The 17,162-nt window shown below is 40.3% G+C and overlaps 2 protein-coding genes across 2 annotated transcripts; both read right to left on the bottom strand.

Annotated features, from left to right (window-relative positions):
* Window positions 1-6,664: 6,664 nt before the first annotated feature.
* cops8 (COP9 signalosome subunit 8) lies at window positions 6,665-15,074 on the bottom strand. Its single transcript, XM_088415511.1, has 7 exons — window positions 14,927-15,074; window positions 14,269-14,339; window positions 14,130-14,178; window positions 13,360-13,492; window positions 8,047-8,154; window positions 7,401-7,463; window positions 6,665-6,843 (listed from the first exon to the last, which is right to left on the bottom strand). Exons 1-7 carry the CDS (start codon window positions 14,996-14,998, stop codon window positions 6,764-6,766), a joined length of 576 nt encoding a protein of 191 aa, XP_088271637.1. The 5' UTR covers window positions 14,999-15,074; the 3' UTR covers window positions 6,665-6,763.
* On the bottom strand, window positions 10,076-12,134 carry trim63b (tripartite motif containing 63b). Its single transcript, XM_088415298.1, has one exon. The coding sequence runs from the start codon at window positions 11,475-11,477 to the stop codon at window positions 10,443-10,445; it is 1,035 nt and encodes a 344-aa protein (XP_088271424.1). The 5' UTR covers window positions 11,478-12,134; the 3' UTR covers window positions 10,076-10,442.
* Window positions 15,075-17,162: the final 2,088 nt, after the last annotated feature.

Raw genomic sequence — 17,162 nt, 5'->3', positions numbered from 1 at the left:
AGTTGTGGAATTAAAAACACAGAGAAATACTACAAGAAATGTAGTTCCAAAGTTCAATAAATTAGATATGTATGGCAAAGTTTCAAGTCTTTTTTTTTTTAACCAAAAATGCTTTGCACAGGTTAGGGGGTGGTACTTGGGCAAAAAAAAATATTTTAAAGGGGGTACATCATTGAAAAAAGATTGTGAACCACTGGTCTAGATATGTGCGCACAACTTGGCCATCTTTTCATCGTCGATTTTCTTGATAATATCCAGATTCCCAAAAACTCAGGACGGGGCAAGAAATGTAGAAAATGAACGCACCACAAGAGTCCGATTAAAGAGCGCTATGTTATTCCGCTTCTGTGTTCTGCCAAGTGAGAAGCGGATGTCTTTTTTTTTCTTTTTTTTTTTTTTTTAAACCAAGTAGATTTTCCAGATGTTCCATCTCTCGGGATTCTTGAAATACTAACGCAATAAAGTCTTCATTTCCCGTATTACTCCCCATTCAATTAACATCCTTCACGAGGCTTCGTTTTCCCATTACTACCACACACTTTTGGTACATTAGTTCAGCACACAATTTTACTGAATTTTGTTCTTGTCACGTGAGTAAGAAAATTGCTAGCATCAAACAAGCCCGAAAATGACTGAAAATGGTGACTTGAGTAACTGACACTTTCATTCCAATGCTGGCTTGATACCTGAGTTTTGTAATATTTAAAATGATAAAGCACCATTGCTTTGACTTTATTTTCTCTTGCACTGCAGCCCAAACACGTGCAGCCATCCGAACGGTGACTAACACTGCTGGCATCGCGTCTTTCCGACAAGAGCCATAAAAATGGCGGGGGCAGTAAATGACTTTCACATTGAGCAGGCGTACGATGTTGAACGTGACTCCAGGGGGATCTGGAGCTCCTGCACAAGCACCAACCAACAGATTTTTCCCGCACTTTTACTCAAGTCTAGTAAAAATCACCCAGTAGAGCCCACTGGAAAGTTCAGGGGAAAAAAAAAGGGTCCAGTCAGCAATTTTAATAAGGAACTCCATGACGCACAGAAAATTGTCATGGACCCTGGCATGAAATGAAAGTCAGTTTTTTTTTCTGAGAAGCCACCACTACAGTATAGCAACACAACAAACAACACCCGACTCGAGCTGTAGCAATGGAATATTGTGCTATGACCTACTGAAAGAAATTTTCAGGTAGTCTGAAACACACTTCCACTTAACTCTTTCACTGCCGAGCCAGTGAAGATGGATTTTTGATTTATATGGCCATCAATGGAGCTTGAACAGCACTGAATTAGTCAAGAAAGTTTTCATTTTGAGATCATCAACTTTTTTTGAACCTTTATTTAAACTGTGCATACCAGCAGACTACAGGGAGTTGCTTATATAGAAATGAGTGAGATTTTAGACAAATACCCGTCCCATTTGGTCTATGAGACGAAGTGAGTCAATTCCCCTGTATACCCAGTGATCACCATGTCATCGGCTCACTTACATTTCTTCTAGTGCCTTTGAAAAATCACCTGATGGCTCTCATCAGTCTATATGGGACAATTAAGTGCTGCTAGCATTTTGTGCTGCTCATCACTGCTAGCTTTGCTAGCTGCTAACCTACCGTATTTTCTGCAGTATAAGGCGCACCGGATTATAAGGCGCACCCTCAATTAATCACATATCTAAAAATGTTTTCCATATATAAGGCGCACCGGATTATAAGGCGCACCCTCAATTAATCACATATTTTAAAATTCTTTCAATCACAATATAGTAATACTCAAAGTAATAACAATTCAAATAATAACTCTTAAGTCTCATTAGCATAATAACTCAATGTCAATATGACCAACCTTGTTCAACTGTAAACACACAAACAGGTAAAGCTTCCTTTATCAGTTCCCCATCTACGAATCTCAATCTCGATATTGATCTGTATATAAGGCACACCTGATTATAAGGCGCACCATCAGCTTTTTAAACAAATTAAGGCTTTTCGATGCGCCTTATAGTGTGGAAAACACGGTAATTGAAAGTTTTGCGAATTGCTGCCAACAATACAACATCAGCATAATTCAGTTTTAATAAACATCCCTAAATAGCATAATCAGCTTTCATTTCAGGACAATGTAGAGTTGTTGACGTCGGGGATGAGTCAATTCAGCTGTTACTTTTTTCAGCCGTTAGCTTGACTTGGACAGTAAACAATATAAATGGGTAGATAAGGCATAGAAAATGCGGATCACATTCTTTTTCAACCGAGCTACACAAACACAAAGAGTACCTCCAAGCCTTCAGTCACTGGGCCAAGACTCCTAAGACTCGAGTTGTTTAACCCGCTGGTGACATCGGCAAGACAAGCGCCCAACAAAAGCACGCCGGCCGATGCCGAGTTTGCAGAGTCTAGACGGCAGATTGTGATGATGCGGCCATTTCAGTTCGCTGTCCACAGTTAGCGGCCAACAGGACTGAGTCAAGACTGTCTCCCTTGACTGAAGAGTAAAGACTCTGCAAAGTTTGGTGCAGGCTTCCTCCCTCCCACCACTTTACTTTGGCTCCTAGCGGACCCTTGGAGCACTTTCCCCGTCTCTGACAGACTCCATCTTTTTCTCATCTGCACTTTGTTGGGAGTCTCCCACGTCCTCCGTCGTCTCACGCTCATGACTCACCGTGTTTCCCACATGGAAACATTTTCACTGTGTGGATGTGAGAGCGTCACATGAAACAAATGCACGCCCAAAACAGAAAAAAAAAAAAGCAATGGGATGTTTTTCCATAAATCCTGTTTTTGATGAAAACATCAAACTAAAGATGCATCCTTTAATTAATTATAAAAAGTACAAGTAGGTGGTGATTTTATCACCGAAGGCAGCGTACAGGACTTTGATATTTTCTTTTTTCAAATTATGTATTTTTATTTTACTGGAATCCTGTTTCGTTTAAGACGATCACATTTTTCTCTTCTTTATCCCTAACATAAATATATAAAATTGTATATTGTTGTTGTATATTTAGTTTTTTAGTACTTTGTTTCATAATACCCCTTTTTGATTGGTTAACATTTGGGTATTTATTTCTAAAATTTGATGATTTTCTTGTAGATTTATTTAGAAGAACTCAATTTTATTTGACATGTTCATTATTATTTGTACGTCTCCCCAAATGTTTTTTTTCTGAGATGCTTGTAATAGATCATTTTTTTAATATAACATTGTGTATTTATGTTTTCTGAACCTTTTTTTATTTTATATTTGTGTACTTTTCTGTAATATGCAATAGATTTTAGAGTTTATTAGATTAGATTTTATGATAATGTTTTGTATTTTATTTATTTTTAACCATCTCCTTTTTTAAATTGTATAATACTTATTTTCTTGTCAAAGTACATCTATTTCTACTTATTGGTAAATTTGTTTTTTGAAATCTGATATTTCACAAAAGTCTCTATGATTTTACCATTTTCATGTTCATCTCCAGACATATTTTCACAAAAGGGTTTCTGATAGCTTTTCTTCTTTTTTTAAATCTCATACAGTATTGTATTTTTTTCTCAGGGTTTTACATTTTCTAATATTTGTGTACATTTCCACAAATATTTTGGATTCATTTTTGTGACATCTTTCTGTGTTTTTTCTTCTTACAATACCCCTTATTCAAGTCTGCTGCTCGAAAGGATTTATATCCATTACTAATATTTTTGTAAAGCCAATATTTTTGTTTTTGTTTCATTTGTGGCCATGCACATGACGCCAATAAGTGCACAAGACTGCCCTCTACTGCTTCTCTTTCGACTTACAGTGTAATACGCATTCAGTGTTATGTTAGCAAGTAGACGTCATCTTCTTTCTGAAATAGGTGAGGTGACCAAACGCAGTCACTATTCACAGGACAGTGACTCATTCAGCAATAAATAAATTAAAAAAAAACTACTCGGCAATTGACACCTTTCATATTCATCCTCCTGTCTAGATGCAAACCAGAGTTTATGTTTTGCAGTTTATTTTGATAAAAGTCCTGAAAAAAAAAAAGTTTTATTTTGAAGTCAAAATTTCCGTATATTTTGGTCATTTTTGTTCCCTCGGATCCTGAATCCCAAATCAGCTTTTTGGCCTAATTTCGTTGGAAGCATCGTTTTGCTGCCAAACCTTCTCTTCTACTGTGAGGAAGGAAGTTATCCAAGGAAGTTATTCTGGACGCACCATGAATCGAGTCTTCATTTCAAAACAAACATTGACAACATTGACCCACTAGATTTGAATGAACTTGATAATGCGTCTATTAGTTTGCGTGCATCAGGTTACTAGCTACAGAAACAGCTGCCACCTGCGGAACCCCAAGTCGAGCTTGTCTTTCAGATGACCTTGCCATTGCATCCACCAATTGAAACACATTTCATTATCCCAAAAGTAAAACTTACTTTTGGTTTACAGTTGGTTTACAGATGCTCAAAATGTGTTGTTGTTTTGTTGTCACTGACCTTTGGTTGCTCAACAGTCAACCCTCGCATAGACACGCACCCCAAAACAAACAACAAAAAACATTTTCCAAAACTAACGCTCGCTGTTTCCCAACTGCCTGCATCGATGCAACAAAACACACGTCAACATGGGCTGGACGTAAACGTTTGACTCTAACCTTGGGATTCTCGATGGTTTGATGCCTTTTTTTCTTGCTCTTTTTTTCTTGGAAGCTTCGATAATGCACCGTCTCCTGATGACATGAATTATTTTTAAACGCTTTAGTCAACAATAACAAGCTACCGACTCGCGGCACCCAAACACTGACCTCGACTAGTCAGGGAGTGCGCTCTCTGCTGGCAATATGTGGCACTGCAAGCCAACCAGTCATTTCTTCTTTTGATCACATCCTTTGAACTCAGGGGCCTACACAGCATCAACAGGCTCCAGAGTTTTCAGGGCCCCTGAACACGCGGTTCTACCTTATTCGCGCAGAATGCATTTCAAAATGGTTATTTCCCCCACTTTCGTCAAACTCTAATTTTCGCTCTGCCCCAACTGATTGACAACGATATTTGTAATTTCCAACGCTCGGTAATGTGTTTTTAAAAATATTAACGTTAGTGACGCCATAAACATCATCATTATTCAACACAAAAAAGAAAAATAAATTAAAGGCGCTTATACTCAGTGTGGGCGGAGTCAAATGTTGAGCCCCGCCCCTCGCCGAGCCACGTCTCCATCTATAAGCTGCAGCCGTGGCTCCTCAGGCCATCTTACTCAATGATTTGAAACATAATATGGCAAAAGTAACCACTGACACATGGCTGCCAGACAGTCAACAAGCTTCCCAACTTCATTATAGCGCACCTTAATGTCATAAATGTAATGTTAAACATTTGACACGTGGTTGGCCACGTACTGTAGCTTTACATAGTGCCATCAACTTTAATGGCTGACAGGTGCACATAGGGAACGAAGAACGTACCTGCACCATTTTATGGGCTGTGCATTCGTTTCAGTCCTTCTCACACATACACAAAACATATTACTTTGTTTTTATGATCCAAAACCTTTAAACAAAAAGTGAGATTAGATCATGACTGGAAAAAATACTTTCAACTTGCAGTCATTATTTCATAATTTGAGCTCACGTTTTTGATGCATGACTTCACCCCCGCAGGTTAGAAAAAAAAAAAATTGAATAAGGAGAATACGAAACCCAACGGTTAAAGTTCAGCTTCCTCATGTCATCCGGTCCAATATGTTTATCCGCTGGTGCGCACGTGTCCCAAGAAAGCAAATTTAGTCCTGGCAGACCTCTTCCAAGGCCAGCGGGGAGTCAGGTAACTTCTCACGCTCACACTGCCGCTGGCATGTGCACTGTCAAGAAGGCCCACATGGCCGCACGACATGACTCACTACACATGCACATAAACATAGCACTATGTATAGATCGATTGCATTTTGCAAATGTCAAAAGAAACACTGGGAGAAATGGGAGAAAGGGCAACGCACGTTACATCGTGAATATACGTATGGAAAGTTGAAAAAAAAAAAAAAGTCCTGCACATTGAAAAGTCTCAAGTCCCCAAAGACGGAATTCAAGAATTCAGTTATTTTGAGTGGAAGCTACCATCACTGGTGAATTTCAGAGATTGGACTTATATAATAAATCAGTATTTCTCAAGTGGGGTATGTGAAGGCCTTTATGGGGTCTTCGCAAATCTGAATTAATGATTCTTTAAGGGATGTTTTCCTTTCAAATTAAAAGCAAATATATTGGAACAGGGAGCAACTTCTTGCTAAATTGTGTTTATATTGACTTGTCTGGAATATAGTTGTGCACGGATGCGCATTTTTTGGCATATAAGCCAGAGATATCACTTCAAATGTAGTTCTAAAGTTTAATAAATCAAACACAGAATTTTCAAACAAAAAGGGTATAAGCTAGTTACGCGGTACCTGATTGAAAAAAAAAATATATATATTTTTTTATTATTGGGAGAGGGAAGTCTGGGCTTCCTTGCTCAAGCTGCTGTCACCACAACCCAACCACGGAGGACAGCGGTAGAAGATGGCTGGATGGATGGAGAGATATACATATATATATATATATATATATATACATTATATATATATATATATATATATATATATATATATATATATATATATATATATATGCAAAAATAAATAATAAATCACACCTGAGCATATTTTGGTTCGTTTAATCGCAAAAAGATTCAAGTACGGAAATGAGTCTGCACAAAAAAATGGAAGGAAAAGTGGTTGCAAAGGGTTGTTGCGGTTATCAGTTCTCCAGGAAAGCCACGTAGTCGGTGAGTCTGGCCAACTGCTGCTCATTAGGAACCGACGAAACGGGGGGAGGATCTGCGCACAGGAGGAGCATCGAGTCATCCGTCTCTTACATGGCTCCCGTTTTAACTCGCCCCGCGTGTTTTAACTCTGCTGTCAACATCGGCAAATGATCTCGCGTCGCCCGCGTCTTGCTAACAACGCCGAGGTGAATGAGTTGCCTCCAACCGGCAGCACTCTGTCGCTTTACGTTTATCGCAAGACGACAGATTTTGATTTTTCAAGTCATTTAGTGGGTAGCGGTAACGTGCGTTTGATGACCAACATGCGTGCAGGAGTTGTGCGGTTTTAATTGGTGCACAGAAATTAAGACAAAGATTAGAATGCTACTTCCGGTAGCCCTGGCGGTGGACAGCGTAAGCACACCAACAAAGCCTCAAGCTGCATTAAGTTTGGAAACACTCAGAAGGCGTCATTAAAACCTAGTTTTTAATCCAACTATAGTTGGCATCTTCCTAAAAGTGACATAATACAAAACATGAAAAATTTCATTCAACCAGAAGTTGCCAGTCTGTCAGGACCGAAGGAATGAGCGACGGACGAAGACGGAAAGTTGCGACTGTGCCACCTACCTGGCTTTTTGGGCATAACCATTCTGGTCGTGGGGTCGGCTTGCCAGCCCTGACTCAACACACCTGCAGGCAAACATAAAAAGCCACGTCAGACAACCCTCACGTCTTTACACGTCTCCACAAATTAGGAAGTAGTATGGCCTGACCGATTAAATCATGGCCCTTCAAGCATCGGCCAAAAATAATCAGACAAATGGCCGATTATCTTACCCTTTATGTACCCTCACCATTGACAGCAGTTGTATACACTGGGGTCATTATTTATTACATGTAAATCCAAACATTGAATGTCTGGACTCAAAAAAAAAAAAAAAAAGATACAAATATGACTTTGGGATTGAATGAGTTAATTGCACTACGCATTCTGTGAACGGAAAATTGTTTTTTAAACATTTTTTATTCCGAACACAATTACTGTTGATTTGTGGGGAAGAGGTACCAGGCTGTCCCGTGAATAGTGAAAATTTCCATATAATTGGCACCTATTGAAATGCATTGAGAGGAAATAAATGGTATTTTATTCATTGTATATTTTTTAAATTAACCCACTACTTAACTGGAAATCTGCAGATTTTTTCTGCCACGGGTTTAAAAAAATCCATATGGTTCATACCCTAATAAATGATATCATGTTGTCTTAAATTACCTTTGACGGCCTCTTCCACCGTGTAGCCCACAAAGGCAGCGAAATCTTCGGCGGTGATGGAAGTGTACGCCTGCGCCACAAGTGCGTAGGCCCTTTGTCGCGTGCTCTCTGGGAAGGAAAATAAAAAATTTTAAAAAATCGAGCGCGATGACATCAGTGGACAAAAGAGTCTGGCAAGCCCAGTTCGATAAATTGTCATTATAATGACAAGGCAGAATGAAATCACGACAACTTAATTGTATTGGCAACCAAACAAGTATTGACACATTTCCATTCCATTGGAAAATACAGCAGGCATTTGGATTTTTCATCTATAGCTCATGGTGTGTTTAAGTGGTTCACTGTGGTACAGGAAACTTTTTTTTTTTAATGATTTGAGGGTATGATCGGCCCATAGGCCGCCAGTTTGCTGTCCCTACGATGGCGTCTGTAAGATGTCAAAGGCGCTCAAGATATTGTTGCTTGGGCCTCCCGTTGTTTGGAAGATAAGAGTCAAGTGCGAAGGGGGCCGCAGGGACGAAATGCGCTGGGGCTCCAGCAGCTCAGGGTTGCGGCCCCGCATTTTTCATATCCTAGCAACCTTGCTTATGTGTATCAACAGGCCACTTGCGTCGAGCGCGGCGGCCAGCAGCCGTGACAATAACATCGTGGGATGAGAAAAGACAGCTGGGAGGAGAAGTCCCAAGATTTGTCAAGACTCTTTTTCTTCCCATACTTCCATCCAACGGACTTCCTGTCTACACGCAGTTTTGCTGTCAAGACTTGATGGCTTCTGATCATGGTGTCATACAGTTTGTGTTGCGGCATCTGACGATTAGTGTTTGTTTTAATGTCTCACAAATGCTTAACCCATTCAATCCAAAAGACATATTTTGATTTTTTGTTTAATTTCCAGGCACTCAATAACAGATTCAAAAGTCTTTTCTCTGTCTTGACCTCCTAAAATAGTCTTGCAATTGTCTCTGCCCTGACCTCCAAAGCTCTAGGTCTTTTGTCTGTCTTGACCTCCGAAAGTGTTGGTCTTGTCTCCGTCTTGACCTCAAAAAGTCTCGGTCGTGTATCCTGGTATCGGACTCCAAAAGGCTTGGATTGGCCCGGTCTCAAATTCCAAACGTCTTGATCTTGTCTCGATCTGGACCTCATAAGTCTTTGTCTTGTCTGTCTTGGCCTACTAAAGTCTTGGTCATGTTTCTGTCTTGACCGCCTAAAGTCCTGGTCCTGTCTCAGTCTTGACCTTCTAAAGTCTTGGTATTGTCCCAGTCGAGGTCAAAAAAGTCTCGGTCTTGTCATGTTCTCAATATTCTCTCAATAATATTTTGCGTTTGGGCGGTTTGGTCTTGACTACAACACTCGTGCTAACACTTGTATCCATGTAAAGGAAATATAAAAGTAAAAAGAGATTAAATTAAATTAACAATTATCTTAAGGTTCACGCTCTTTTTAAAACCAGGTCATTTTGACCAACAAAAGGACATAAGGTTTATTCACGAAACCACTCTCGAACCATTTTGAGACCACGCATTGGAAAGCGACGAGAACGGCTGGGCAACGAAGCCAAGCAGGTCATCTCAAGGGGCTTTCTGTAACACAGTCGCCAAGCAGACATGTATTTTTATCGCAGTCTCTCGACCCCGGGGCGATGACGAGAGCGGCAACTGCAACGGTCAGCCTTGGTGCACCCTTTCTGACGCACCGGCTGAAGCGTGCTGAGAAAAGATGTCGACGTGGAGAAACGGCGTTTTCATCGGGGGAGGGGGGGGGGGGCCTGGCGTGTCCTTCTCTGGCAGTCTATTCTAGGGCAGCTATCACTTCTCACCCTATCACCTCTTAAAAATAGCAGCCGCTTTTCACCGGCAAAGGCAAAGCAGGCAGGACATAGCAATGCCTTTATTTTTAAATGCAGCCCAGAGCTATGCAGGAGCACTGCGGACACGTTCAGATCGCAAGACTTCAGAAGAACAATGGACGCCTGTGGAATTAGCGTCCCTGAATCCCGATCTTAGAACTAAACAATAAAGACGGGTCAGAATTTCATGTCATGCAGCTTTATTTCGGGTTCCATTCAAGTCCATGTAAGTAAACCAAGACAAAGTGAGAGATTGCAAAGATCTATAACCATTGGCTACATGTTAAATAAACTCAACAGATGAAAGACATTCTAAACTTGACATCTCCTCTTAACACCAACATTCAAGTGGTTCAGAAGTACAAAAGTATAAAAAGGAAAGTTACGTTTTCAACATCGATGTGAAATATTGCACTGAAAGTACTGCTGGCAAGTGACGCTAGCCCACATCTCTCCCTAACTTCACATCATGAACCTCCACGAGTCCCTGCCATACTCTTCTCAGAACACCTTCACAAGCACATAAGTCCACCGTCCCTTCTTTTTGTCATTATTCCTCCTCTTCCTCCGCATCATCAAAATCATCTTCGTCATCTGAGCCAAAGTCCATTTTTGACAGCACGGCTTCGACGTGCTCCGTCGACACGGCGAAGTGATCCATCTTCTCGAAGCCCGGCTCGGGACGCTCTTCGCCCATGGAGCCTTTGGCCGCGTCTTTGGTCTGTGTGATGAGGCCCTTTGCCGCCACCAGGAACTCGGCGGCGCCGCTCTGCTCCAGCGCCCTGACGGCCGAATCGGTCAGGTCGGTGCTAGCCTGGAGCCGCTCGCCATAACGCTGGGACAGCGCCCGAAGCGTGGCCACCTTCTGGTCTTGCTCTTTGCCTATCTGCTCCAGGAGCATGGTCTTTCTCTCTTCCAAGACGGCGTAGAGAAGGTCGAAGCGCTCTGCGAGGCCCTGCTTGGCGCGCTGGGCGTTTTCCTGGACGGCGCGACAAGCGTCTTCCATCTGGATGAGCAGGGACTGCAGGCGTCCGTTGCTGGCCACCAGGCTGTCGATGGCGTTGCTCAGTTCTCCCTTTTGGCTCTGGTAGACGCTCTCCAACGGTGCCACCTCACAGTCTTTGTGCTGCCCGAAGACTTTGCACATGGAGCACGTGGGGGTCTGGCAGGTTTTGCAGTAGATGTTGATTCTCTCATCTTCGTGCTCCTGGCACTTGGGCTCTTTGGACTCTTTGGGCTTGAGGGAGGTTTCCGTGTTGCCGTTGCCGCTCACTTCTTGCTGCTGCTTGTAGATGTCGATGATGTTCTCCACCAGCAGGTTCCGCTGCAGCCCGTGGACGCCGTGGCGGTCCAGCACCACCTCGAACCTGCAGGTGGGGCAGCGGAAGACGCCGCCGGAGAAACGATAGGGATTGCGCGAGTCGTAGAGGTCGCTGGCGCAACTGCGGCACAGGTTGTGCTGACAGGGCAGGATGACCACGGGCTTGGTGAACATGTCCAGGCAGATGGGGCAGCTCAGTTGCTTCTCCAGGCTATCCATGGGGCTCGGTGGGCGAACCAAGGATCCGGTCCTCTGGAGGTCCATGATGGAAAGGAAACGTCCAACTTCTTTGTTGGTCAGTGAGGGAAAGGGTTGTGAAGACGCTCTGTTATCCTTGGGAGTGTTCTGCTACTGGGTCACTTCTAAATCTACTCTGGCCGGTGAACTTGCGGTGCTGTCCTTTATACCGCTTCTCTTACAGCTGGTGACATTTGATCTGACCAACCAAAGCGCACATTCCTGCCTGCTTGCTCGCTGGGCCGGGGAACTTTTCACAGAAATGCCCCCACCCCCGCCCACCTCCCTATTGCAGCATGTGTCACATGTCCCAGTTGGCTGTGCGGCATCCAAAGTGAAAGGTGGACATGGTGGACGGACAGGAAAATAAACAGGTGCATGTGACTGACATCAAATAAAGCAAAACATGCGACTGTGTACACTGTGCAAAGCAAGTTGCTTTCTTCCTGTTTTTGTTTGTTACACCATTGCACACCAGTTGACTCACTGCAATGGAAAAACTAGCTGTTTGTTTGAATTTGTCACTCCACATGCAGGATACTGTGCTGTATTAATTTATTGAACCACAAAAACATGGTGTGATTGTCAAGAAAGAAGTGAATTGACGCAAACAAGTGACATTAAACAAATGACTGTGGATATTTTTTTAGGCTGGCTATGATGGATAATCCTGTTCAAAGACAGTTCCTGTGCATTTCAGCAGCAGAAACTTTCTGAATTAGACACTCTCACCAACGGTCCAACAGTAATAATAAATATAGTTACTGAAAAACATCACCAGATAATCAATTGTGCTGAACAGAATTTCAAGGGTCATTTCAACTCATTTGAACACACCACAAAACCACGGTTACACTTCATTTCCAAATTTACAATATTATGAAAGAACTTAACCCTTTACTAGGCACAGTAAATTTTGTTAAGTCCTAAACAGGCACAAATTTTCAGGATTTTAGAGAAATTTAGGAGGACGTTAAAATTTAATCAAAGGCTGGTATGAACGCTTTCAGACATTATGCCTGTTTAGACTATCGTACGAAAACGGCTGCTGTGCCCAAAAAAGGATTAAAAAGTTTTTATTTTTTTTTTAAACTAATGATTACATTAAAATTAAATTCATTGTTTTTCTTTTCTTTTTAAACCTGAAGCAGATCACATTGAATCATTAATAATCTAAGAAACAAGCATACAGCGCAACTCATAATTTCATAGTCAAGTTTTTCGGTTCACATCCGCCAACACTCCGACCGTCAATTATTATCACACAAGTTCCACGAAGTGCCCTGTGACAAACTGTACGTCTGCTTCTACACACCTCAGGGACATCAACACGAGGAGGCACCATAAACATGACTGAGACGCTATTATTAAAACGCTTGCACAAGTGCACGTCATATGACGCAAATGTTCCAAAGAAAAGATAAATACATGAGTGGATAAAAAAAATCAAATGATAAAATAAACCTTTTCATTTTGTGCTTTGTCTGCTTGGGAATTGTGAAATTAAAATGGTGTTGGTGTACAACGATGGATTCAAATAACTGTTTATTTCCAATTTAAACCCAGCTTCCAAGTTAGCTAGAAGTAGTGTTCAAGTGCTGCTCCCTGCTGGCGTAAAGTCACATTACACTATTTGGTCAGCTTTACAAAGGTAACATGGTGTATGCACGTGTTAACCATGGCTGCTTCACAGTCAAATGTTCTGGGTTACAAGTTCCACTCACGTGTAGCTAAAATGTTTGCCCCATGCTTGGGTGGGTTTTCTCATATGATTCACATTCTGAATACAAAAATATTAAGTTCAGGTAGGACAGCGAATGTGTAACTTCCAATAGCACACAAATGAATTTTTTGTGATGTCATAAAATGTGATGTTGACATTTTCCTAATGCTATGATTCAAGACGTACCTTGAAGGGCCTCCATTACCGGGAGAATATTTTCTGACCATTGATAAGCCGCAATCGAAGTGTAGATCCCAGGGAAGTCTCGTTGCCAAATGTGCTGGCCAACTGTCCAAATTGCTGCTAATTCAGGATTTGCCTGAGTACAATGAACGAGAAAAAAATAACTTTTAATTTTATCACCATTGCAAATTGACCAATAAGCATGAAGCAAATTTCTGAATGAACCTGAGTTCCGTATTTTAAGTTGATTACATCACTTAAGTATTTTACATTTTTGTACCCTTTTCTCTCTTTCTTTTTTAATGATTTGTTTGTATGGAATCATAAGTGAACACCTGCAAGTCTGCTGTTTATTTTGTCAGGCATTTTCTCTCTTTTTTTTTAATGTTTCATTAATGTAGAATAATAAATTATCATTAATAATGACAATCAGTCACAGTATTTTATTAAGTCTACTTCTGAAAAATGATATAGTATTCATTCCGATTAATTAATTGACAGTAAAGGTATACTCAGTATAAATAACAAAGAAAAACTACTCAAAGGTTGACTTTTGAGTAACTTTTGACTAATCTTTTTTGTTTTAAAATCAGAGAATGGATGTCAAATACAAAAAAAAAAAAAACACAGAGTAAGAACTGGTAATATTATACAGTGAATTCCACAATAACAACTCTCAAATGCGTAATATGTTTGCATCATTTAAAAGAAACAGTGTATACACTAAATTGTCTCAAATAAACTTTGTTTGGTGAAACGGATGGAAAGTTTACCGCTTTTATTGCCTGTGGAATCCGCTTCCAAAGATACCTGGCATTATTCCTGTACAATCAACAGAACAAGTCAGTGAAAAAAAACATATTACATCTTTGTTTTTTGTTTTTTTTTATTTTAATAACATATGTAACTTACATATCATTATGTAGTAAATAAAGTGCCAGAAGCTGTGCATAAACTTGAGGAGTTGTAATGCCTCCTGGAGCCTGTTAGAATTAAAAACAATTTAAATAAATATATAAATAAAACTTGACATGGTTGGTTGGTTAGTATGGGGGACAAAGTTTGCATCAATACCATGCAAATATAAACTATGCAAATATTTTGACACAATGCCGATGCTCCACTTAAGAGCACACTAATATTTAGAGATTTTAAAGAGACTTAAAATGCACACGCCCCCTGGTGGCTGGCTGGCTAACTAGAAAACAATTACAATGCCGTACACAACCAATCAACTGACGTTGACAAGTATGGAACAATCTGTAAAACATGGACACGCGCATTCAATTATTAAATTGGTAAAAATGCTGCCGACGATTTAGGTTGATCCGCCTTCAGAACTATACCACTAGCCTCCGAGCTGGCCAATTCCTGCTAAGCTAACACACAAGATGTAAAAGCAGTAAAAGCGATAGTTTCAACAAAAACGTATTAAAACCGTGTGCATTTTATTATCCACAGCTGTTAACTTTGTGAGCCCATGGCCAAGTTATTTGCAGTTCGACGCTAAAAAGCATCAGCGGAGATACAACACACATGAATGAAAAGACTGATATTTTTCGTGACATACCTCAAGCTCTTGAGCTTCACATTGCTCTAAAAGTTTGTCAAAATTTTCTTCCATCATCACAGCGGCAGGCATGATGAAGACTCTCCTCTTCGGATTGTTTTCATCAAGAAACTTTGCTTTGCTAGCCTCCAAGTGACCCGGAACCGGAAGTACTTGGGAGCAATGCGCCCGAAAGCTTTACGCCGCACTTATACAACAACAGCAATAATAATAATAATAATAATAATAATAATAATAATAATAATAATAATAATAATACGTTATTATAGACACAGACACAAATATATATTTATAATAGCGAACGTGTTAATAATCCTATCTTAGAGAACGGTAGCAATAGGAAAGTAGAAATTTGTCACAATAATAATGAGACTAACATTACTGTCTAAAAACATACATTCAAAGTTAACAAATTAAAGAAATGTGTTGAGCAGGTCCAGATGTGAACAGTCTCCACGAACGAAACTGCGCTGTGTTCTTTTGGCCACAAGAGAGCAGTATATACAATTTATCAACATGGAATCACAGGCAACGTTCTGCACATTTCGATTCTAAATAGAAACTTTTCGTCTCATTCTTTACTATTTGGGAACTATTTTTTTGACTCCCCAGGTTTGGTTGATTAGAGTTGATTTGGTTCAGAGATAGACTTGATAGATAGAGGGATAGATTTAGATATTAGATAGTCAAAATATCACATTAATTGCTGCAAATGTAATGGTAGAACATGCTTAAAAGCTTACAATAACGAATTAAAAAAAAATATATCACTTCAATTCGATGTTCAGTCCAAAGGCTTAAAAAACAATGGAATTGTGATAGAATTTATGGCAGGTGTATTGGAAATACTTTAAATAAATTGTCCTTAGCTGTGAATGTGTGTGAATGATTGTTCATCTCCATGTGCCCTGCAATTGGCTGGAAACCAGTTCAAATCCAGCTGGGATAGGCACCAGCAAGCCTATGAAAATTGTGATATAAAAAAAAAACCTACCCAAATTTTAACCTAACTGAGTTAACTTAATTAGCATTTCAGGGAATTCTACAGATTTTTAGTTTACCGTCAGGTTTTGAGCAGTCTTGTGCAATTTGTACGAAAAAATAAAATAAAATAAACAATAGTCTGGTGGACACACAGGAATGACCCTTGGGAGCTGCACTATGTCACCCAAACAGCTGTGTGAGCTTTGCGTAGTGAGCTGGACACAATGTATCGATCCCGATCAGCTGTCTAATGTTTACCTCGTTGCTTCTTCGAAACAGCTGGAACATTTTTGAGCATGATCTTTTTCACGTTTAACTCGTTGCCATGCACACGGCAATGCAATGGCTGTGTTGGCTGTGGTTTGGCCAACACACCTAATCCTTCTATACATTGGGTTTAAGGGTGTGTCCGTGTGTTTTTGACAGCGATACAATGCAAGTCAGGATGGATTGCTGACTCTGGCCACCAAGAGCATGCTCGGTCACGTAGTTGGCCCAGTTTGACCAGTGGCTTTATGCAAATTTTCTGCTCAGTCTCCATTAGGGCATTTTTTGACAGTCCTGTTATACCAGTTGCATTCATTGTTGTATTTTGTATGGAAAAACAAGAAACATATTACCCATTCAAAAAATAAAAACTAACGTTTTATTATTATTTTTATGTTGAGGCTTAAATTCAACTTGAACTTGGATCTGGAGCCAAACACTTTTGGAAAAACCTTGAATAACATTGCGCAAATAGCAACTATTTGTTTTCCTGCTAAGTGATGTGGATTTTTGCCTCACTTGGTCAAGTATACGCTTAATAGTAATCCTCATCTTTGAATTAACGCCAGCTGGTATCAGGGACAGCCTTGTTATGGAAGAGACATTCAAATAACCTTTTATCACATCTTTTTTTTTATCACCCTGAATATTTAAAAATCACCCCAGAACTCAATAAAAAATAAGTCAACTCAGTAGCATTTTTAGAAGACGTAAAATTAGAAAACTGCCTGTTTTAGGGTACAACATGTCAGCAAATACACAAAAGGAGGTTGTTTAGGTTTGATCACATGATCACATCCCATTTAATGTCACATTGCAGTGCCTCCTGGAAAGTGAGGAAAATAACCAGTTCTTTCTATTGGCACAAAATTGTATAGATAAATAAGACTAGGGAGGTCATTAAAAAAAAAAAAATCTTTCAATTTGTTGGGTTAACATGCACGAACTCCTCACAAGGACCCACTGCAGATGAGCATGATCTCAC

Source organism: Hippichthys cyanospilos, chromosome 5 (genome assembly GCF_059441005.1).
Source record: "Hippichthys cyanospilos isolate Australia breed blue-spotted pipefish chromosome 5, RoL_Hcya_1.0, whole genome shotgun sequence".
NCBI lineage: Eukaryota > Metazoa > Chordata > Actinopteri > Syngnathiformes > Syngnathidae > Hippichthys > Hippichthys cyanospilos.
This window is presented reverse-complemented; position numbering and strand designations above follow the sequence as displayed.